The 21,512-nt window shown below is 29.4% G+C and overlaps 1 protein-coding gene across 1 annotated transcript in view; it reads left to right on the top strand.

Moving 5' to 3' along the window:
• Positions 1 to 1,140: 1,140 nt before the first annotated feature.
• LOC123558805 (uncharacterized) overlaps positions 1,141 to 21,512 on the top strand; it is a 127,226-nt gene continuing 106,854 nt past the window's right edge. Inside the window, exon 1 of the mRNA XM_053544457.1 lies at positions 1,141 to 1,216. Within this exon, the coding sequence (XP_053400432.1) occupies positions 1,187 to 1,216 (30 nt within the window). The 5' untranslated portion in view covers positions 1,141 to 1,186. The remainder of the gene's footprint in view (positions 1,217 to 21,512) is intronic.

Genomic DNA, 21,512 nt, shown 5'->3' on the forward strand with positions numbered 1-21,512 from the left:
TTATCCAACATTCTTGATTAGACATTTATCAGAATAATGGTCTTGATAACATCTCAGCTAAGTTTGAAACTCATTTCGGATGAACAACTACGTAAGTCTGAATTTAAGTATAACCTTGTGTATGCAATATACCGAAACTTAGAGGTAAATTTCGCATATGGGTCATGATTAGTCAATTATTAGGTCACTAAATAAAACAATAAAAATCCTGCTCTCACTACAAATGCAATGTGTTTTTCCCTAGGGTCTACAATAAAGACACCAGTATCGTTATATCATCGCCTGTTCTATCAGTACTACGTACACTGCTTTGTTTTGTGCGGAGTTTCTTTTTGCTGCCTCTTGCAGCAACTTTCGTACTTGTTGGAGAGGTCTGTCCATAGTGTTGGCTTTCAAACTCGGAGGATTTAGACTAATCTACTAATTTTACGGCGTTAGATTTTTCTTCCTAGCGCAAATTACAAAACAAATTAAAAAAATCAATTAAGCCGAAATTCGTATATGCATTATTGTGGTTCCACTGGACGGAATTGTCTTCGACAATCCGTCCAAAAAACAGTTTCCAGACTATAACCCAAGAAAGCTTTGATCTAGGATCTCTAAACTTGAACCACCAACAGAACGATAACCCCTAATAAGTTACAGTGATCTGCATCAGGGAAACTGTTTTTTTTTTTTTTTTGTAGAAAGCACAACCTATCACATAACCAGAGACATAAATAACAATGTCCCTGATATAACTTTAAAGGGAGCAACACTTTACCTCTCCTAGTTTTCTTTTTTAAAAGAAGTCTACTTGTATCACCTATACAATCAACTATACGCTATTTAAGTAACTGTGTTTTTACAAAGAATGCAGCGGAGCGAAAGGACGCTACTAAGCGTTCAATTTACGTTGACCTTTTACTGCGCGACCCCGCTGTTTCTCGATTTTCGACCCGCACACCCGCTAATTTGCGTGTTTTCATCCGCACCCCCTCTCCGCGAATGACATAATTTATGTCTGCATTAATAAATAAAGAACTTTTTGTACTGTACCCTATTTAACACCGTTTCTACCAACCACTTAGATATATGTACACGTAATAATGACATATATCCTATTTATAACAGTTTAGGGAATACATGTGATATCATTATGTCACAGTTTTACACATCCGGGTAATAACAGTTTAGTACCGCTGAAATGGGTGGAAAATTATCCAGAATATTTTCAGTGAGTAAATATTTTAATATATATTAGTATTTTTGATAACTGTAACACTTCAGAAATTTACATTTACGCTTAGCTTAAGTACGGTTTTAAAAACTTCTATATAGTCAAGCTACTTTTGTTTTAGACACTGCGATTAAAGTATAAAACAGTTTAAAGGTTTTGTGTTTCTATCTGGCTATATAGATCTTAATTTGTTTTACATACCAAAGGGTGTATTTGTAATTAGATAAATACATTTTAACACTTCGATAACTATGGCACAAGATTTAATTATATTTTCTTTTTAAAAGAATAAAATCTGTAAAAAAATCCTGTGAAAGCTTTGAATGAAACCGAGCAAAATTAGAGCAGATTCTGTTTGATTGAGTCTGTTCATACGATTGTTAAAAATTTCGTTATGCCGTTCACTTCGACTTATTATACGCTTCTAAAGTTAATGGACGGCTTTATTATTAAACAGTTTCCTTAAAGGGTACTTATCGATGTTTTGAAAGGAGGGTTGGTGGAGATAAAAATATCTTATTTAGTCGAGGACTTCCTCCACCATAAAAATCTGGAAAGTGGTCATATGACCTATAATTGTGTCGATGTTTCGACAAAAATATATTATCAGATTTACAGCTCAGCTTTTATTTTTACATTGTCAATTAGCATAGTACATTCATTTTGCCATGCACAAACACACATTTATCCCACCTATATATAAACATGTCAACACATATTTTACTAAACTAATGTTTGCAAACAAGGAAGTGTACTAAGATTGTATCTTGCAAACACCAATAACCACCCTTTATAATGTTATCTATGGAATGATATTTAGGTAAATATTACACAATGCCTGCTGACTGTTACAATTTACTCACTGACACTCCCATTGTGCTTACTGGTATAGTAATCATGCATGCTGGCTCCTTTAACACGCTTGTTGACAATGATACCACGCTTGTTGACAATGATACCATGCTTGCTGACAATGATATCATGCGTGCTGGAAGTTACAACTTCTTTGCTGCTTAGACCCTGATGTCTATATCATAATTTCATTTGGCAAAATGACAGTGCCGTGTACCGTATTGGAATATTTCAACATGCTATGGTTATACTGGTTAATCTGGTGCATCCAAGAACAAAATTCACGAAGTGATCAACCAGTAAGGAAAATGTAATCAGGCACTAGGCAAAATAGGAGTAAGCATAATGTCATTTCAAAAGTATATGTCACATTTTGATAACAGCGGGCGCTATGTTCAAGTGGTCGTGTTTGTTAATCCCCCGCCACAAGTGGTGGGGGGTTATAGGAATGATCTCCTTCCGTCCGTCCTTCTGTCCTTCCGTACGTCTGTCCGTAACACTTTCGTGTCCGCTCCATATCTCCTAAACCCCTTGAAGGATTTTCATGAAACTTGGGTCAAATGATCATCTCATCAAGACGATGTGCAGAACCCATGAGTCAGCTTTTTCCGCCCAAGGTCAAGGTCACAACTCAAGGTCAAAGGTTTGAGCCTTCCATTTTGTGTCCGCTCTATATCTCCTAAACCTCTTGAAGGAATTTTATAAAACTTGGGTCAAATGATCACCTCATCAAGATGATGTGCATAACCCATTAGTCAGCCATGCCGGCTCAAGGTCAAGGTCACAACTTAGGGTCAAAGGTTAGAGCCTTCTATTTTGTGTCTGCTCTATATCTCCTAAACCCCTTGAAGGATTTTCATCAACTTGGGTCAAATGATCACCTTATCAAGGCAATGTGCAGAACTCATTAGTCAGCCATGCCGGCTCAAGGTCAAGGTCACAACTGAAGGTCAAAGGTTTGAGCCTTCCATTTTGTTTCTGCTCTGTATCTCCTAATTCCCTTGAAGGATTCATTTTAAACTTTGGTCAAATGATCACCTCATCAAGGCGATGTGCAGAACTCATGAGTCAGCCATGGTCAAGGTCACAACCCAAGGTCAAAGGTTTGAGCCTTCCATTTTGTGTCCACTCTATATCTCTTAAATCTCTTGAAGGAATTTTATAAAACTTTGGTCAAATGATTACCTCATCAAAACGATGTGCAGAACTTATGAGTCAGCCATGCCGGCTCAAGGTCATAACTTAGGGTCAAAGGTTTGAGCCTTCCATTTTGTGTCCACTCTGTATCTCCTAAACCCCTTGAAGGATTTTCATCAAACTTGGGTCAAATGATCACCTCATCAAGAACTCAATAGTCAGCCATGTCAACTCAAAGTCAGTGTCACAACTCAAGGTCATAGGTTTGAGTTCTGTATCTCCTAAACCCCTTGAAGGATTTTAATGAAACTTGGGTCAAATAATAGTAGTATAAGAACTACCGATTTTAAGCCCTATTTGACCTAATTTAACCTTTAATCCTCGGTCCGAACCAACTAATGCCGGACAATTTAAAATCCACAGGTTTCAAACCGACTAAAAAGTTTTAAACACATATAATATAATGAGTTTACAGAATAAAATATATTGTTTGAAAGAAAGAAAATTTACTGATAATATAAATCCTCACTATGTTACAGCAAAAAACGGGAAAAGAATGATAATGGCTACCTGTTCGTCTTGTGGAAAAATGAAATCAAAGTTTGTTAAAAATACTATCACAGCAGGTAATTTAGATATTCATAAAGCAATGTTACCTTTATTACCTAAGAAAGGTGTAACACTCCCAGGATATAATTATTGTGGACCAGGAAATCCTTTAGATAACGGACCTCCTGTCAACGAACTGGATGCAGTATGTATGGACCATGACTTTTGCTATGACAGCGGTGTAAAAAAGGGTACATGCGACAAAAAAATGCTTTCCAACTTAAATAAAACTAAATCAAAAACATTTGGAGAAAAGATTGCAAAACATTTAGTTGTAAAACCTATAATTAAAACGAAATACAAACTTGGGCTGGGACAGGAACAACAGTTCCCTATGGGTTTAACACCCAGACAAAAGTCAAAAAACGGGAAAAGGGGGTAGAGTATACCCCCGGAATAACTGTACCAAGCTACCGCTGGAGCGATAAATTAGCAGAAGAATTACACAAACCAATTAAAAGAAAATTTAGGAAACGAAGAGTGATAGTTTATGACATTGATGATACTTGGTCAGCTGATTTAGTTGACATGCAAGCTTTTTCAAAATATAATAAAGGAGTAAAGTACTTGTTAACCGTTATTGATATATTTAGTAAATATGCTTGGGTTATTCCATTAAAGAATAAAACTGGAGAATCTGTTACTGAAGCATTTGAAAAAATAATTTCTGAAGGTAGAATTCAGGGACGAAAGTCCCCGAAGATTGCAAGGATTCCACAAAATTTATGGGTAGATGAAGGAAAAGAATTTTACAATAAAAAGTTTGAATCATTTTTGAATAAAAATAAAATTAATATGTACCATACATTTAATGAAGGAAAGGCTGTAGTTATTGAAAGATTTAATAGAAGTTTAAAAAGAATAATGTGGAAATATTTTACAGCAAATAATACTTATACTTATTTAGATAATTTGCAGGATATGGTTGATAAATATAACAAAACAAAACATTCTAGTATAAAAATGACACCAACCGAAGCTAGTAAAAACTTAAATAAAGGTACTGTTTACTTTAATTTATATGGTAATTTAAAGACACCAAAGAGTAAAGCAAAATTTAAAATTGGTGATCGAGTTCGCTTAAGCAAACTTAAAAGACATTTTGAAAAAGGATATACACCAAACTGGACAGAGGAAATATTTATAATTTATGGAATTTATAATACAAATCCCAGAACATACACTATTAAAGATTTAAATGATGAAATAATTCAAGGTTCATTTTATGAACAAGAACTTTTACCTATTACACAAGAGGTTTTTAGAATAGAAAAAGTTATCAGACGAGACTATAAGAAAAAACAAGCTTTAGTAAAATGGAAAGGTTACAATGAAAAATTTAATAGTTTGGTACCATTTAGTGAATTGGAAGAAATTTAAATTGAAAAATATTAATATTAATTATATAAATGAGTAATAAAAATCTAATTCTAATAATAATGGAATAGAAACAATAGATCAATTAATTATTCACTTAACTAAACTAGCTGCTGCTTACAGAAAAAGTTATAAATTTTGCGGGAGAGTAAGTACTGGGTTATATATTACAGCAGGTATCTTTGGTTGCTCAGCTGCATTAGCACTTGTTCCAGCTATTTCTATATTTGTAGCAGTTGCTGGCGCTGTCCCAACAATAATTACCATATTTACTAATAGACTAAAACTTGACGACAAGAAATTTATTTTAAAAGCACATCATCACAAAATAAAACACCTTATAACAAAAGCACGGATTGCAGCTTTAGCTGTTCATGACCCTAAAGATCCTGGAAAAGTAAATAAAGAAGAAGAGAAAAAAGTTATTCATGATATTTTTACAATACTATTAGAAATGCAGAAAGAAAAAGATTATTCAACACCTCTTGAAATGCATATGAAGGAATTTAAACTTAACGGATATAAAAGTGAAAAAGAAGAAGAGTTGTATTAAAAGTTAATAAAGATTATTAAAGATTATTAAAGATTATCAAAGATTATTAAAGATTTTTTCTATAAGTATTTTATATAAATGAGAAAAATTATATCAGTTGAAGGTAATATTGCATCAGGAAAAAGTACGTTTTTAGATATTATTAAAGAATATAATCCTAATTTTAATATAATTCCAGAACCAATTCACGAATGGCAAAATGTTATGAACTCTGATTATAATTCATATAACCTTTTTGAACTTGCTGCTCAAGAACCTTCCAAATATTTATTTCCTTTTCAGCTAACAACTTTAAACAGTCATATAAAAAACGTTATCTTCTGCTAAACAGTTTGATGGTGTTTCTGTCCTTGAACGTTGTTATTTAACTAACAGTAACGTTTTTTACAAACAACATCACGACAACGGTGTTTATAAATGACCCCGAGTGGGCAGTATACAATCTTTTCTTAACTGATCATATTATAAAACCATACGGAAAAACCCAATTGATGGATTTGTTTATGTTAAAACCGACCCAGAAATATGTCTTAAAAGACTCCAAAAAAAGAAACAGAACGGAAGAAAACAAAGTTGGTTTAGATTATTTAGAAAAACTACACAAATTACACGAAGAATGGTTAAACAGAATGTCTCAAGAAGGTATCAAAATTTTAACAGTTGATAACAATTTAGAAAAAATGACTTTAAAATCTTATTCAAAAGATATAGATAATATAAACAAATTTCTCAAATCAATATAATTTCTTTAGGTGCGTTAATAAAGATTTTTTTTCTATAAGTATATTATATATAGATGGTTAATAGAAAGGTAGATAGAATGATTATGCCAAAATTATCTAGCACTTTAGGAGAAATAATGAATCCAGACAAAAATTCATATAAAAAAGTTCTTAAAAGAAGAAATGTTATTAAATCAAAACTTAATCAAATAGTTAGCGATGAATATAAAAATCATGTCATTGATAAATTACAAAATGTTATAGATCCTTATCTTTTAAAAAATAATTTATTTGAATGGGACTGTGGTTGTCTATTAACTGAAGAAGAAAATGCTAAAGGTTATGTGATTGTCCAAGACCAAATAATATTCGAAACAATCCTAAAAAAGTTATTGCAACCAATTTGGATACTAATGAAGAAAAAATATATAAAAGCACTTATGCAGCATCCAAAGACCTTAATATTAATTCAGCGTTAATAACAATGTGCTGCAAAGGAAAAAACCTAGTTAAAAGTGGAATATCAAAAACCAGCGGGAAAAGATATAAATTTAAATATTTTAATTCTTCTTAAACTTTATTTATTTTATTATTTTTTTAATCCTTTTTTCCTTAGTGATTTTTTTTTCTAAATATAATATATAGATGGAAATTGAGAGATCTACAACACATTATTATAAGAAATTTGAAATTAAAATTACATATAGACAAGATCCAAAGAATCAATTATATTTAACTATAAACGACTCTTATGAAATACTTAAATCTGAACTTAAAACTTTAAAAGGTATAAAAATAAACGTTGTTTTAAAATTAACTTTTGTAAAAATGAGTGCAACAGATACGATATATAAATCAGCTTATTTTCAATCAAAGGCTTTAGAAATAATTAATACAAATGAAATAAAAAAAAACTTTACGTCAAGCTTTTGATGAAATAATAAATAGAATTGGTAATTGGATTTCTGAAGGAAGTGGTTGGAGAATAGAGTCAGTTGATGCTCATTATATAAATAGATATAAGTATAGTCCACTGGCTGCTTCAAGTTATTTAGAGTTACCAAAGAAATTACAACATCCAATGAAAGGATTAATAAATATAAAGAATGATGATAACGAAGGTTTTAGATGGTGTCATTTAGCTTACAAATTTCCTGTAACAAAACATTCTGAAAGAGTTTCAAATTATAAAAAAACATATAAACGATCTTGATTATACTGGAATAAAGTTTCCTGTTACATTAAATCAAATACCTAAAATTGAAGTTTTAAATGAAATAGCATTTAATATATTTGGTTATGAAGAACCTATGGGAATTTATCCATTGTACATATCAAAATATCAATACGAAGAACACTGTGACATGTTGCTAATTACTAATGATAAAATAACTGATGACGACTGTAAGAGGGCTAAAGCCACTGTAGTCCAACATTATGTTTGGATAAAAAACTTTAATAGATTAATGACTAACAAAACCAAAGACCAACATAGAAAACATTTTTGTAAAAGCTGCCTGCAGCATTTTACTCAAGAAAGAATATTAAATGAACACATACCAAATTGTTTAGCTATTAATGGTACTCAAGGTATAAAAATGCCAAAAGAGGGAAGTAAAGTACAATTTAAAAATTATCATAAAGGTTTAGCAGTACCTTTTTTAATTTATGCTGATTTTGAATCAATAACTAAAAAAGTTTTAACTGCTTTACCATCACCCGAATCTTCATTTACTGAACCATATCAAAATCATATAGATTGTGGTTACGGTTATAAAGTTGTTTGTTGTTATGATAACAGTTATACTAAATCAACCCAGATTTATAGAGGTCCTAATGCAGTTTATAAGTTTATTGAAAAAATGCTTGAGGAAGAGGAATATTGTAAAGAAATATTTAATGAACATTTTAACAAAGATTTGAGAATGTCTAAAAAAGATGAAAGTGAATTTAAAAACAAAAGTTTTGTCATATCTGTGAAAAAGAATATAAGGAAAATGAAAATCCTGTCCGGGATCATTGTCATATAACAGGAAAATTCAGAGGAAGTGCTCACTCAGAATTAATATTAATTTTAGACTAACACACAAAATTCCTGTTATTTTTCATAATTTAAGAGGTTATGATGGTCATTTTATTATGCAACGAATAAGGGAAATTCAAAAAAAGAAATTAATGTTATTCCTAACAATATGGAAAGATATATGGCATTTATGATTTCCGACTTGGTCTTTATTGATTCATTCCAATTTATGTCTCAATCATTGGATAACTTAGTAAAAAATATTCCAGAATTTAAATACACATCAACTGAATTTAATTGTGAAAGTGTTGAATTATTAAAAACAAAAGGTGTTTATCCATATGATTACATGGATTCATTTAAAAAATTCAAAGAAACAAAATCACCTTCTAAAGAAGATTTTTATTCAATTTTAAATGAAACACACATATCTGACAACGAATATGAACATGCTAAAAATGTTCGGAATAAATTTAAAATTAAAACAATGGGAGAATATCATGATCTATATTTAAAAACTGACGTATTACTTTTAGCTGATGTATTCGAAAATTTTAGAAAATTATGTTTAGAGTACTACAAATTAGACCCTTGTCATTATTTTAGTAGTCCTGGTTTAGCTTGGGATGCAATGTTAAAAATGACTGGAATTAAGTTAGATTTAATAACTGATATTGATATGTATCTTTTCATTGAAAAGGGACTGAGAGGAGGCATAAGTTATATTTCAAACAGATACAGTAAAGCAAACAATAAATATATGAAAGATTATGATCCTAAACTTGACAGCAAATACATTATGTACCTCGACGCCAATAACCTTTACGGTTGGGCCATGTGTCAACCTTTGCCCTCCGGAAACTTTAGATTTATATCCGAAAAACAATTCAAGAAATTAATTGCAAAAGGTAAAACTAACTTTATAATTGAATGTGATCTTGAATATCCAAAAGAATTACATAAAACCCACAACGATTATCCTTTAGCTCCTGAAAAAATTAAAATACCAGACGAATGGCTTTCTGACTATAGTAAAAATATTAAAACAGAATTTGAAAAAGGAAAAAGTAATGTAAAAAAAATAGTTCCAACTTTAATGAAAAAACAAAATTATGTAGTTCATTATAAAAATCTTGACCAATATACACAATTAGGGTTAAAAGTAACAAAAATACACAAAATATTAACTTTTGACGAAAGTCCTTGGTTAAAAAATATATTGATTTTAATACTCAAAAAAGATCTAAAGCAAAAAATTCATTTGAAAAGGACTTTTTAAAGTTAATGAACAACTCTGTATTCGGTAAGACGATGGAGAATTTACGCAAGAGGGTTAATATTAAATTAACTCATGATGAAAACCTTTTATTAAAATACATAGCCAAACCTTCATTTGTTAGTTCAACGATGTTTAACAAGAATTTGTTTGGTATTCATAGAATAAAAGAAAGTTTGTTATTAAACAGACCTTGTTATGTTGGAATGTGCATTCTAGATTTATCAAAATATTTAATGTATGATTTTCATTATAATTATATTAATGAAAAGTACGAGGGTAATTGTAAATTACTATTCACTGACACTGATTCATTATGTTATGAAATTAAAACAAAAGATGCGTATAAAGACTTTTATAAAGATAAAGATTTATTTGATAATAGTGATTACGATAACAACTCAAAATTTTATTTCGACAATAATAAAAAAGTAATTGGAAAATTTAAAGATGAAGCTGCCGGCATTCCCATTGTTGAATTTGTTGGATTAAGAAGTAAAATGTATTCATATTTATTAGAAAATGAAGTTAATGTTAAAAAATGTAAAGGAATTAAAAAACTTGTTGTTAAGAAAACAATAGTTCATAAAAATTACAAAGATACTTTGTTTAATTCAACCCAAAGTAATCACACCTTTAAAGTTATTCGTTCTGATAAGCATAATCTTTCCAGTTATGTTATAAATAAAACATCTTTATCATGTTATGACGATAAAAGATATATTCTTGATAATGGTATTGATACATTAGCTTATTCTTAAATTAACTCTTAAATTAATTCTTAAATTAATTCTTAAATTACCTCTTAAATTAACTCTTAAATTATAGAACCATAAATTGTTAACTGAATATTTTTAACGTTTAAAGAATTAATATAAATAACATCATTTATTTTAAATTTATTAGCATAATTAATAGAAATAGATTCATTTTTTCTGTTATTTTTTACACCGTAACTTTGAAGAATTACATTTTCTTTATTTTTTAGTTGTAATTTAGCTTCTCCTTTATCTAATTTAATTGCATCAACAAGAATAATTAAAATGCAATTAAAATTAATTCTTACATTATTACCATTTTGAACTAAACCAGGACTAGCGTTTACAGTTTTCCGTTGAAATAATCCACTATCAGTATCTTGAGTATAACATGTTAGAAACAATGGAAGTTTTCTTATTAATTGTCTTTCTATTTGTTTTTCTATTTGTTTTTCTATTTTACTTACTTTTTCATTTATATTATTAAATATTCCCATTATATTAATTATTCCAGTTAAATAAAAACACAGTAATTTATAAAAACTAAAAATTAACTCAAAAGTTTGTTTCTATCATGGAATGCATGTTCATCCGATATGTAGAATCTGATGTAACTATCCGCCAAAAGCGAAAATGTTACTTCTGTAGATTTTGAATCGTCATAAGGATGAATGTCAAACATTGTCCCTTGTGTTAGATAAACTTTAATCTTTTTCTTATAAATAGATACTAACTGATCAGTGTCAAAGTCCTCAGCTGTTATATTTACATTATCAAATATATTAAATATACCAATAATTGAATTATAATCAATACTCCACCACCTAAATATAAAATGTGATATTGGGCTTTTAATCGGTTTATCCGGTTCACCTATGGGCCTGGCCCCCGTTAATGACATCTTAATATCTATATATAAGTTCCGGTTTTTTCGACCATAAACACATTTTTAATAGCACATCATGTACAACTAATTTATATTCTTGGTTTGTGTTTATATAATCTCTATAATCTACGATAATTCCAGGTGTTAATTGAAATGTATTTAAATAGTTCAGACCGGTCATATCTTCATATGTTGAATATATCCAAGCACCCCGACGGCCAAAATACTTTTTCATTTTTACGTAATCATAAAAACTGTTATTATAGTATTCAAAAAGAAACACTTCACGTCTTACTTTCTCTAGTTCTTTTTCCAATTCTTCTCTATCTTTTCTATCTTTCCTTTTAAGTTTAAGAATTATTTCAGCTAAATCATCAAATCGTTTTGTTGTAGCAACTTCAGAAGCAGATAAATTGTCAACAACACCCTTTGTTCTAGCTAATTGTGTTTCTTGTTTTAGAAAAGCATTTTTTACTTTTGTAATTTCTTGGGTATTAGTAGAAATTTCTTGAGTATTAGCAGTAATTGATTCTCCTTGTTTAGCTGATATTTCAACTACAGAGTCAAGATCAGTTATTATTTTTTTAATTTTATTATTAAATTTATTAATATCTTCTTCTAATAAACCTGTAAGTTTACTTAAGTCTGCGTACTTTATATTGTGACGTGCATCAACATTATTAATCATATCTACAAGTTGTTTCTTCAAATTTTCTAGCTGATCATTAGTTGTGTTAATTGCTTCAGTATTAGCAGTAATTAACTCTCCTTGTTTAACTGATTTTTCAACTACAAAGTCCAGTTCATTTTTATGTTCTTCAACTTTAGCACTAAATTCATTAATATCTTCTTGTAATTTTTTTGTAATATTACTTAAGTCTGCATACTTTAAATTATGACGGTTGTCAACAGTACTAATCCAAATTCGAATTTGTTTTTTAAAGTCATCTATTTTAGAATTGAGCTCTTTTTTAAGGTTATCTAATGCTGTGTCATGATCATCACCTCTTTGTGAAGCTGCCTTTTCCAGTTCAGATTTATATTCTGCAAGTTTATTTGAAAATGTATTGAACATTTGTTCATTCCCTTTTACCATTTCAGTATTTAGTTTATTTACTTCTGTTTTGATTTCTAACTGATACATATTTTGTAACTTTTTCTCAGCTTCAATAATCTTGTCTTTTAGTTCTTCATGTTTAATCATACTATCTTTTAATTCCATATGTTGCTTGTGTAAAATGTTTAAATTGACTCTAAATACTTCTTTTATGTTTTCATCTGTCAAATCAGATTTCTCTTCAAGTTCTTTAATAGAATCAACTATAGCTTTCATTTCTTCTCCGAGTTTACCTTGTAATTGAACAATTAATAATGAATTCTTTTTAAAATCTTTTGTTAATTCTTCAATATTCTTTACTTCTTCTTCTAATGTCTGTTTTATAGATTTGATGTCTTCAAGATTATAGTCATCTATTACACTTTGAACTTTTTTATACATAAACCGTCTTGAAACTGCATCGTTGGGGGGTTTATCTGGATCTCCTAGGTTGATTATTTCATTACCTCCCATATCCAATGCTCTGTTCATTGTGTTATCAAGTTCCTTATTTTTGTGAAGATACGATTCCGTTTCCTTTTTAAGTTTTTTGAATTGTTTTTTAGTAACATAATCACTTAAATCAATATCAAATTTAACTTTACTAATACTGTCAGGTTCACTTATTTGTTCTATATTATTAAAAACTCCAATTATATATTACCAGTAAAGTTTTTTCTAAAAAACTTCCTTGGTTTGTCAATATATAAGAAATCATATTTTTGATTTGTTGCATTAGCAAAAGATTTAGGGTTAATATTTTGTTCATTACAAATCATATCATTTTCTCGTTTACCTGGACTTTCAAATAAAATATAATGTGAACAGTTAATTCGGATATCTTTTGGTGTTTTATAGTAAGACTGACTTAAATAAATAACATAACAGTTTTTGTGACGTCCTTGAATAAAGTACTTTGTTATTTCATTTTGAACCTTTTTATCTTCACATACAAAATCATCAAATATTACTACTTTTTGATCTTCTGATTCAAGATCATTAACATCAATTATTTGGCTGGGATCAGCCGAATATTCAAGTATTTCATTTGGATCTACTTTAATTTTTTTTGCAATTTGGCTTAAGTGGTTAATTAAATCTTGATATTTAGATTGTTCTAACTTTTTAGCATATAAGTATAATTTATCATAATATATAAGAGGTTTTCGAAGTATATGCATTAATGTATTTGTTTTTCCAGATCCAGAAGATCCACATATTAACATTCTAAAACATGAATCTGGCATATAAGGATGATGTTGTTTAAAGTTATTAGATTTATCATTTTTTGTATCATAATTTGGAATTTCCATTTATATATAATAATACATTATCTTACATTATATTACATTATTTTACATTATCTTACATTATTATATAAATGCAATCAAAACTTAATGAAATAAGAATAAGAAAAAACTTAGTCGGGCAAAAGATGAGAGCTCTTAGAGAAGAAATAATGAGAGAAAAAATTAAGAAAGCTACAAATCGGGATATGTACACTGAAATTTATAAACCAATTACTGAAGGAATAGAAAGTCAAAAAGAAAAATTATCAAGTCAGTTAAAAGCATTACCTGGAATAAAACAACAATTAGCGTTACTAGGTGATGAAATAAAAGATATACAAACATACCAGGGTTTACCACAAATATTCCAAGAACCGCAACCAATTACAGGGTCTCCTGGAAAAGTTGAAAAATTTAAAAGACAACAAGAATATATACCAGTAGATTGGGGAGATGAACCTGTTAGATGGATACCAGGAGATAAATTAAAAGAATTAGAAGATTATGGAAGAGAAAAGATGGGAATAACTGAAACAACTGATGATACAACTGAAAAATCAGAAGAATTGGGAGCAAGACCAAAAGAATTTACAGTTGATTTTAATAAAGAAATTGATTTAGTACTTTTAGATAAAAAAATTTAACACACCACAAGAAGTGTTTGAATTTTTTCACAGCAAATCTAAAGATCCAGATGAAAAAACGACTAGAGAAGAAGTAGAAAATATCATAGAAAAGGCATCAAAGGATATACAAAAATTGGGTAATGATTCTGGTTCAATAACTAGAAAGAAAAACAAAACAAATTTTGATCTGAAGCAAAAGGAAATAATTATAGCCAAGTCGGATAATTTAAGAAAATATAGAGAAACGATTAAAGATATTCTTAATCAAGGAAAAAAGTATATGGGAAAAGGAATAAGATATCATAACCCATATAAAGTTTCACCAAATGGACAATATGGTAATTTAATTATTAACTTAAATAAACTTTATGGTCAAAACAAATTAATTGCTAAGGATCAAAGAACTGGAAAAGAAGTAATTAATACTGAAGTAGATAATGATTTGATTGATTTGATTAATAAAAGATATAACAATAATAAAAAACATTCAATTCATTCTAGAAAAATATTTAAAGAGTTAACAGAAAAATCAGGATTACCTATCAATAAAAGATCTATGAAGTTTAAAAAAGTAATTAGAGGACAAGGTAATGACGTTTGTCCGTGTAATCCGGAAGAATTGGTTAATGACTTGGAGTTAATTTGTGGTTCATTTAATGCTGGAAATAATAATGAAGAACTAAAAAATGAAGGTATTGGCATAATTGATAAACTATTAAAAATGAATTCACTATTACCAAAAGAACATGAAATGTTATATAAAAATTATTTTTCTTGAATTTAAATTTTTATTATATATAAATGGAACAAAAAATAGTATTAAGTTCTGAAACAGTTAAAGATAATAACAAAAATACTCCGAGTGATTTTACAATCAGATTTAGTCGTTCATTAATTTTAGATAAAAATAAAACTTATGTTGTTGGTTTGGATAGTATTAACACTATGACCTACTCTTGGCATAATATTAGTGATGAATATGATAATAAAAGAATTCGTTATAATAATGGTAAGGATTGGAAAGATATCATATTTACAAATGGTTCTTACAGTTACACAGATATTAATAATTATATTAGGGAAACATTAATAAGTAATGGTGATTATGAATTTGATAAATCAGACATTGCTCCAATAAGTTTGGAATTTGATTTAAGTAGTTTTAAGATTTTGATTTCAATTAAAGATAATTTTATGTTGGATTTGAAAATATCAAATTTTCATACATTGCTTGGATTTGAGAAAAAATTTGTAAACAAAACTGAATGGGGAACTACAACACCAAATATAACTAACTCTGTGGATACAATTTACATTCATTGTGATCTTATTGATAATTCACTTGTTGATGGTAATTTCGGTGATATTATTTATGCTTTAAGTACTGCAGATTTAACAAGAGCTTATCCATTTACAAAAGAACCACAAAGAGTTGGATATTCTGAAATTAATAAATATATTATAAATTCAATTAGAATATATATTACGGATGTATTTGGTAGAATAATTAATTTTAATGAAGTTGAAACAAGTTTTACATTAATTTTAAAAGAAATTAATTAATTATGAAATTATAAATTTTAGTTTTATATAATGTACAAAAAGGTTTATGACAAAAATAAAGGAATATTTATTTATGTTGATGCTCAGACTGAAGAAGAAATCATACACGGAACAGGTATCTTTGACACTTTAACGAAATTGCTTTCAAGTTCAGCCCATCTTCAATTAGCACAGCTGGAAAAAAAGCATTAGAAACAGCAGGAAAAGCCGCACTAGAAAGTGGAACAAAAAAGGTTGGAACAGAAGTTGGAAAGTTGGCTGCTAATAAAATTGTTGAAAAATTTAAAAAGAAACCTGCTCCCGCAGTTGGTAATTTAATTGCTAAGGAATTACAAGAAAAGAATAACAGTAAAAATAATAATAAAAATAATAATGATAATAAGGAGGATATTAATATAAGATTAAATAGATTATTGTCAGGATCTGGAACTTCAACTCAACGTAAACGTATTAACAGATTAATTTATAAAAACTAAAGTTTTAACTTTAATAAAAAATAAAATAATATATAATATATACATGTTTAGAACAAAAAAAAAATTGTGAAAGATATGAATTAACTCCTATTCAATTAGATACAGCCTTAATATCTGTCTTGGGAAATAATGTTAAGCAACAAAAAAACGGATATCACTTTACAATTAATGATAGAAGCTCATATTTTGATTGGTTTAATGCTTATTTTGAAGTCAGTTTAAAGTAAATAAGCTTGCTAATGGTAATAATTATGGTGGTGGAGACCAAATTGCTCTAATTAATAATGCAGCTTCATTAATTGATCAGTTAGTGGTTAAACAAAATGGGAAAATTGTATATGATTGTAATAATTTGTACAAAGTAATAAATGTAAAGAGTTTGGTTGAACTATCTGAAGATTATGCAAAATCAACTGGAACAAACGAATATATTTATTTAGATACTACTGATACTGCTGCCGCTGATAATAATTCAGGTTTCAAATTTAGAAAGGAATTACTCCAAGGTGGTAAAGAGGTAAATGCTAAAATTCCATTAAATAATTATTCATTTTTTCAGGGTTTAGAAACTAATATTATACCTCCAAGTCAAATTCAAATAACACTGCAGCTGACAGATGATGATGAATTAATTTTTAGAGCTAATGCTGCTGATGCTGGTAGAGTAATTTTAACAAAATTAATTCTATGGGTTCCATGTTTGGTTTTTAATGAATTTGGACTTAATTCAATTTCTGAAAGATTTACAAAAGCAAGATGGTCATACCTACGGGAAATGGTGACACAATCAACTGATACACAACAAACGAACATAACTTTTAGAATAACAGCTGGTGTAACAAAACCACAACATGTATTTGTTTATTTACAACGACCTGATAAAAGTAATTCACAAGAACATAACCCACATTTATTAGATACATTTAAAGTTAATGCAGCAAATGAAAATTGCACTTTGAGCTCTTGTCGTCTTGAAGTTGGTAATGGTGTTTTTTATCCAGAAACAGAATACACAAGTATGTCAAGAATATATGATGATGTAATTAATTATTATTATAAACAAAATAATAAGACTACTTGAAGTCTCTTAAATAGATTTAATTTTCAAAGTTTGTTTGGATTTATTCATTTTAACTTGGAATATAAAAAGGAAGTAACTACAGAAGATCCTAAGCATATTACATTAACGGCTAAATTGAATATTCCACCGGCAGCTAATATTCGTGTTTACGCAATTGTATTGTATGAAGAAACAGTCGAAATAAATACTATTGGAAATGAACTTGTTATTGTTTAGAAATAAATTAAATATAAATTATATATAATGACATCAAATTATATTGAATATAAAGTTAACCTAACAGATGGACAAAAGAAACATTTAGCACAAGCTTATAATAATAAAATTCCACATACTTTTAGATTAAAACATGAACAATTACATGGAAACTTCCCTTTACTATTAACAAAAACACAAATTAATCAAATTAAAAAAGCTGTTGCAAATAAGAAGGGATTAGAAATTAAAATTTCAAAAAAACAAATGTCCAGTCAAGGTAAAAATGGTGGATTTTTAGGAGCTTTGGCTGGTTTGTTAGGAAAAACAATTCTTCCAATGCAGCGAAAATAGTTCCAAAAATATTAGCCCCTCTAGGCATTGGAGCCCTTTCCGGACTGGCCAGTACTGGTGTTAGTAAAATACTTGGAAATGGTATGATTTCAGTAGCTAATGATAAGAAAAATGTTATATCACCATATCTTACACCCAATCAAAGAAAGCAACTGGTAGGATCTGGGGTGATTAAATTAACACAAAAACAGAAACAAAATGGCGGGTTTTTAGGTATCTTGGCTGCTAGTCTAGGGATACCTTTGATTACATCTTTGTTAACTGGTAAGGGACATGGCCAGGGTATACAGATTGATTCGCAACGGAGACCTTACAGACGAATTCCTATAGTAAAAAAAAATAAAATTTATAAACAAACCAATTTCTAACTTTGTAATTGAACAATGTATTAAACAATTAAAAATTAAAAACTTTAGGGGTGTGTTTAGTAGAAATAATTTACAAAAATTAAAAGTAAAGGACGAGTGTGGAATAATCAATTTAGATGACTCTGTTGGGTCTGGAACACATTGGGTTTGTTACTTAAATAATATGTACTTTGATTCATTTGGACTTCCTCCACCAAAAGAAGTAATTAAATATATACCTGGGGTCAAGTATAACAACATACAATATCAAGACAAAACAAGTACACTCTGTGGATACTATTGTTTATTTTTCATTAAAATGTTACAAGATGGTATAAACATTTATGATTTATTGTATAAAACACTGAGAGTAAACAACCAAAGAGTAAATGAACAAACTATTATAAATTATTTTAATAAAATGAGTTAAAATGTATTAAAATGTACCAAGAACGTAGTATTCTTTACTACTAACAAAAATGTACCATAAACGTTATATTCCATACTACTCCCAAAAGCGTATACGGAAGTGACGTGCGTTTACAGTGTAAACGTTACTATAAATAAATGTATAGATATATAGAAATTCCACTAATGTTAAAAATAAAATTGAACATGGTATACGGAAGTGACGTGCGTTTACAGTGTAAACGTTACTATAAATAAATGTGAACATTATACATGGAATCCTTACATAGATTTCTACTGTTAAAAGCTGATTTTGTTACCAATTCAACTCTGTACATATTTCTTCGATTAATTTCCTATTTTTGATTAAAGTTCCAGTGTTTAAAGTACACTTCAATAAATTCTTATGTTTCTCAATTAATTCATAAACTAAAGCCAGGTTTCGACAGTAGGAATCTGTGTAATGTACACCTCTGCGATGAAAATAAAGTCCCAGATCACAATCCTTTGGGCAAACTGATTTTAAATTTTTAATAATAAATCCAATCTGGTGTGTACAATAAACAATATTCCGTTTGTTTCTGTATATCTGCTTGTCTAAATTTCTAATGCTTTCAGTACATTTGTCCTCGCTTGAAATATCCACATTAAAATTTTCTAAAACCTCCTCTTGTCCGAATTATTTCGTAATTTCTTCTTTAAGCTTTTCTTTTAACTTACTCCTTGTTTGTCGCTTTGTTGGCTTACATGTATCAACCAATTTCTTGTAATACTTTGAACTGAATGTTGTAGCCCATTCTTGGCATACAAAATCTTCTTTGTAATTATCTTTTAAATGAGTTGTTAATTCCGTCAAATCTTTTAACAGGTCTGCTGTTGTATTTTATCCCTAAAAAGAAACACAATCTAAAGAATTACATAAGTATAAGCAGGTAAAAATGAATTTATCTCTAAGAAACACAAAATAATATTTCTAAAGTTAGTGAATGAGATCCGTCAAAGATCTGCTAAAGCTTGAACATAGTGGCGTAAATGTGTTTTGAAAAGTACTTACATTGTAATCGTTTTCCTTGTTTCTGTTCTATCGTTGTATGTATTATAAGTCAGCAAAGAATGTTCTGGTGTTAATCGATTAGGTTTGTGTTGCAAAATACGACCATTTTTCAGAAAATATCACGTAAATCCCATACAACATTTTCAGATAATACGTCAGTTATTTATAACCAGATTTTCCGAAAATACGATAAAACGAAAGTAAAGGAAATATGTCAGTTATTTATAACCAGGTTTTCCGAAAATACAAGAAAACGAAAGTAAAGTAAATATGTCAGTTATTTATAACCGGGTTTTCCGAAAATACGGGAAAACGAAAGTAAAGTTAAAACCTGTGGATTTTAAATTGTCCGGCATTAGTTGATTCGGACCAAAGACTAAAGGTTAAATTAGGTCAAATAGGGCTTAAAATCGGTAGTTCTTATACTACTAATAATCACCTCATCAAGACGTTGTGCAGAATTTATGAGTCAGCCATGTCAGTTCAAGGTCAAGGTCACAGCTAAAGGTCAAAGGTTAACCATTTCACTATCCATAGCAGTGGCGGGGGATTTAGCTGTCTTTCAGACTGCCTTGTCCGTACTTTGAATAATTATTTGCCGGAAAGATTATCGAGGATATCCGAATATGTATAGAGATCTTACAATAGTTACTTCTCCTTTTTGCAAATCGCCATTTGTCTTAACTTTATTTATTTTTAATGTTGCGTTTATTTACAAGTGACGTGTTATATAAATGGAAGACCAATTCCTGAGATTTCACAAATTAAACTGGCTGTTAAGGACAGAATTTTGCAGATTGCTAATAATGTGTCAAACTGTCATTTTGAACATGTAGAATATGAACTTGAGTCAGTGATGACTGTTTTGACACTTAGCCAAGAGCTAATTAAAATCCGTTATAGGCCGGATATTCCCGTTACCTTTCGTGAAAACTACGAACTTGCGCCCCCTGGTATCAAAATGTGACGTGCAATGTTGCACTTTGCATTATGCTTACTTTCAACTTGCTTAGTGGCTGATTGCATCTTTCATATTGTCTGGTCACATCGTGTATTTTCTTCTGTGAGCATTGTAACTGTGCAATGTTGCTTATATACAGTCCCAGCATGTTGAAATATTCAAATACGGTACACGGCACTGTCATTTTGCCAAATGAAATTATGATATAGACATCAGGGTCTAAGCAGCAAAGAAGTTGTAACTTCCAGCACGCATGGTATCATTGTCAGCAAGCATGGTATCATTGTCAATAAGCGTGGTACCATTGTCAACAAGCGTGTTAAAGGTGCCAGCATGCATGATTACTATACCAGTAAGCATAATGGGAGTGTCAGTGAGTAAATTGTAACAGTCAGCAGGCATTGTGTAATATTTACCTAAATATCATTCCATAGTTATCAGTGTTGTATCACGTTTGTGCTGTTTTAACGCTCGTTGTCTAGGGGTAAATGGCAAGATTTATTGCTGGCATAATAAAAAGGGTATACCCGCGGTGCATAAAATATTTTATCATTTCATGTCAGCTTTAATTTAAATTCCTTACAATCTAGCAATTGATTTTTCGTAAAATAATTTTGAATTGAACATACAAAAATGAATAGTACAATTAC

The sequence above is a fragment of the Mercenaria mercenaria genome, chromosome 5, assembly GCF_021730395.1.
Source record: "Mercenaria mercenaria strain notata chromosome 5, MADL_Memer_1, whole genome shotgun sequence".
In the NCBI taxonomy this organism is placed as follows: domain Eukaryota; kingdom Metazoa; phylum Mollusca; class Bivalvia; order Venerida; family Veneridae; genus Mercenaria; species Mercenaria mercenaria.